This window comes from Malaclemys terrapin, chromosome 6 (genome assembly GCF_027887155.1).
Source record: "Malaclemys terrapin pileata isolate rMalTer1 chromosome 6, rMalTer1.hap1, whole genome shotgun sequence".
NCBI lineage: Eukaryota > Metazoa > Chordata > Testudines > Emydidae > Malaclemys > Malaclemys terrapin.
Window position 1 is genome coordinate 100,630,715 of NC_071510.1, and position 4,227 is coordinate 100,634,941.

Genomic DNA, 4,227 nt, shown 5'->3' on the forward strand with positions numbered 1-4,227 from the left:
CCAGATGATCATAATGGTCCCTTCTGACCTTAAAGTCTATGAGTGTCCCGGTTCACTCCCCTAAGTGATCTGAAATGCGCCTGCAGACTCAGGTCTCCAGGAGGGTCAGGTAGCCTTGTGGTAGCTTTGGTAACCCAGAGCTGAGGTGGGTGGAACCAGGGCTGACGAGGGGGGGAACCGGTACAAATTACCGTGACCTGGCAGTCCGAAAGGGGGCCCGGGACCCAGCGGTCCGGAACGGGGTCTGGAGCCCAGCTTTCCCCCCGTCTCGTCGGCCTTGTTTAGCCGGTCCGCCCTTGCTGGGGGGCCCGAACCCGCTCTCGGTGGTCCTGGTCTGCTAGGGGAACGCTGCTGGTGTCCCCCTTTTGGGTCTTCATGGGTTCCCTGGCACCACCCAGTGGAGACTGCTGTCTCCCCACTGCAGCCTCTCCTTGCCCCCTCATGCCTCTCCCCCATTTTCCCCCAGGCAGTGGGGTGGGGGGCGTTAAGCGGCTGTTGCCCAGAGATGGAATCTCATTTCCTGTGGCACTAACTAGCCCACCCAATCGCATTTAACGTGTGTCCTACGAAAGCTCCTGGAGTTTGATCAGTTTGGAATCTGAATCTAGGCCTGAATTTTGTGACTGGAACCTCATTCTAATTTCCTCAAACCTATGGATATAGAAAGGCACACTTGGGGGCAAAGGAGAGGGTTGAGGGACTTTTATTTTATGTTTAAACCAGTTTGCTAGAAAACATTAGTTTGCTGGCTATGGTGCCACACAAAAAGAGACCAATGTGTACATCAGCCAAGAAAATAAATGTAGGCCCCCAACCTGCAATCCACTGTGATTGAGTGCAGCGGGGTGACCATATGCAGTGAATTGCAGGCTCTGGACTTAATCCATCATTCCTTATGCAGAGCAAACTTGCTTTGAAATTGGTGTGAGTTTGGAGTGCAAATATTTTTTAAAAATTAAAAATTTAGTATTTGGCCTATTCCAAACCAATGGCTTTCAGATTTCTTCAAATTTAATTGATCACTAATATAAACATTTCTACAGCATGCGAGCACAAACACACAAGTCTAGTGCTTTCACTATAAACTCGAGAGCTCTCTTTTTGAGCCTGGGGTAGAAACATTTTTGTTAATCTGATTTTTCCCTTGTGATTTAATATACTCAGAATTTTATTTGTATTTGATTTAGTTCAAAAATGTTTTTAATTTGTCTGAACAGCAGATGGCTATCAGCAAGAGTCTGTATTTAGCTTGGCACTTTCCACTCTGCATTCCTTTACTATTCATAGCACAGCAGTCATACTTATCTTAAGTACACATAAAAGGAGGCCGTTTCACTTGCAGCTGCAGTTCCCCTAGAATTTTTGTGTATTTACAGAACCATTTGTAACAAATCTTTTTGTAATGTTGAAGACCAATTGTTAGACATAGCAGGCAGAGTCCTGGCTAACCTTAGTTGCACAACTCCATTGAAATGAGTGGGATTGCTCTAGTATAATTGAGAGAAGAAAGCAGCCCTGTGTTCTTAGTTGGCCCCATCTTGCAATCAGGCATTTGGACCCCTATGCTGGTGCAGAGCCAGTTAGGCTCTGTGGGCACAAGCATCTGCTGCCAGAGATCCAATTGCAGGATCAGGACCTTAAGTTCTAAAGAAAGTCACAGAAGAAAACGTTTACATGATTGTTATCACATTGATTGTGTAAACTTGTTGGACTAAATTCATCCCTAGCATATTAATGCCTTTAAGTCAGGGGCAGCTACACAAGAATGACTTTTGAGCTTTTATAAGTGAGCAATATTTTGTTTCTATTGTTGGCAGAAAGCCAGGATGTTTAAACAAAACGAACTGTGATTAAAAACAAAGCATTTGAAAAATTTCCATTAAAATAAGTTGACTCAGTATTAGTAGAAAGATGGCACATTTTGAAACATTGCATTTAATGTTTATTCTACTGTTCAATATTCCCTTAAGTACAATATATTTTTAAAGGGCAGACTCGCAAGCAATTTTTAGAAATAAATTTGAATTCAAAAAGTTTTTCCCAAAAATTATTTTGCAGACCAAATGCATGCTGCTCGTGCGTGCTTTGACATCTCCTAAGAAATGTTGAAGTTAACATTATATAGTGATATAACTTTTAAAAACATGGCATTTTTCTGTTATGTAAATTAAAATTCCATACAACTCATAGACTAATGTCTGCTGCTCCTTTCATTATTTATCTCATGAATACATATTACAAAGGTAACCCCTGTTTATTGGCATTTTTATACATGCTTTATACTTGGTACCTCATCAGAGAGCATTATATGAAATATTTTTCATTTGTTATGACTGCCATAAACTTTCTTTTATCTAAAAAGCGTGGGTCTCCAGCATATATGCAGCTGAAGGAAAGTAGTCTTACATTTCACATCAAACAATAAAACTCAACACACAGAAAATATATGCAAAGTTTTGTTCTTATCTCCATTGTAAATACAAACCAACAACTTCACATGCATGGCTACATTGCAAAACATTGTTTGAGTTACATTAGGAATAATATTATCTCACCAATAACAATTAAAAAGACTTTAGTCCATTCCCTCTGAGCTCTTCATTTCAACAACCAAAATGCCATCATGGCAGAAGAGAGCAGACAAATCTTTTTTCTTGACTCCATTAGGTAATTTGTATTGTCTAACAAAGCTTCTGGATATGAAACCATGTTCGTCCATCCTAGGTCCATGCTGAGCTTTGATCAGGAGCCAGCCTTCGAAAGTCTGAATGATGATATCTTCAGGACGGAACTGCACAACATCCAGTAAGACCTGAAAGCTGGGTTTGCCTTCTTCGGTGCTGTCCTCCTGTGCTGTAGCTGTACTTTTTGTTGCATGTCGGCTTCTCACCTCAGCCTTGGATGGGCCTGGCAAAGCATATAAAGAGTGATCCAACTTGCACGCTTCCAGATCTTGGACAGCAAACTGCTCCTGATAACGTACAGGAGTTTCCACCCAGTGTCTTGTAACTACTCCTTCCATTGCTGAGACAGAAATATGAGTTACTGCTTTCTGATAGCCAGTGAAAGCAGCAGAGTCAGACTGGCGCAGTGAGCTCTTTCCAGTTGCATGCCTACTCCCAGTCTAGTTTATCAGTTGATGTAGCCTTTCATTTTTAGCACTGGCAGAGCTTAACACTTAATTGGACATGATTCATGTCCATGAGACATGCCTCATCTTATACATTGACAATAGAGCACTATTTATAGGGCATGTGTCTTCAGTTGCTTTGGCAGTTTTTAGGCATACACTAAATAGTAAAAATGAAATTTTATTGCACTTTTTGTTCTTCGCACATTAACCTGTTTGTTGTTATGAGGAAACAAGGTATTTTTAAAGGTTCTTTTATTTGTCTAGAAAGGAGTGTGATGTTCTTTCTGTTTCTTAAAGGAAACTACTACAGTAGCTGCAAAAGCTATATTTCTTCTCGCTGAGATATAGAAATTATTTGGGGCAGGAGGAATCAAGCTGTTTGAGGATGTGAGAGAAGCAAATTTGGGGATGGTTTCACTAGAAAGTTATCAGGTGCCTCTAAAGCTGTGGCAAAGGTTTTGCAGGGGCCAAACTGTGAGTGCTCCTGAGAAAGCTACTTGTGGGCTGTTAGCTGTCCCTTCCCCAACTGAAAGGCAACTGTGATGCTGACTCAGCAGTTAGAGATCTTGGTGGTATAGTGGGAGTGGCCTGTGATTTCAGTCTGACAGTGTGATGGGAGTCTGAGTCTACAATTAGAGACTGTGGCTCAGACTCAAGAGCCTGAATTAGCCCTGTAATCTCCTAGTAAAAATGACAGTCGAAATAAATGGATGTCCTGAGTGTTGGGGAAATTGCAAAAATGGCTAACCTGGTTCTTATCGACTCATAGACTTTAAAGCCAGAAGGGATTGATATGATCATCTAGTCTGACTTCCTGCACATTGCAGGCCACAGAACCTCTCCCACCCACTACTGTAATAGACCCAAAACCTCTGGCTGAGTTACTGAAATCCTCAAATCATGATTTAAAGAGGTCAAGCTACAGAGAAACTGCTATTTACACTAGTTTAAACCGGCAGGTGACCTGCTGCAGAGAATGGCTGAGACCCTGGGGTTTTTCACCTATCTGATCCAGGGGAAAATTCTTTCCCGACCCCAAATATGGTTATCAGTTAGAGTTAAAGACCCACCAGCCAGACACCTGGGAAAGAATT

The 4,227-nt window shown here is 41.8% G+C and overlaps 1 protein-coding gene across 1 annotated transcript; it reads right to left on the reverse strand.

Moving 5' to 3' along the window:
* Positions 1-687: 687 nt before the first annotated feature.
* Positions 688-3,110, reverse strand: HSPB3 (heat shock protein family B (small) member 3). Its single transcript, XM_054032287.1, has one exon. It carries the CDS (start codon positions 3,020-3,022, stop codon positions 2,576-2,578), a length of 447 nt encoding a protein of 148 aa, XP_053888262.1. The 5' UTR covers positions 3,023-3,110; the 3' UTR covers positions 688-2,575.
* Positions 3,111-4,227: the final 1,117 nt, after the last annotated feature.

Coding starts and splice junctions, on each gene's coding strand:
- HSPB3 (XM_054032287.1), bottom strand. CDS start 3,022: ATGGAAGGAGTAGTTACAAGACACTGGGTGGAAACTCCTGTACGTTAT.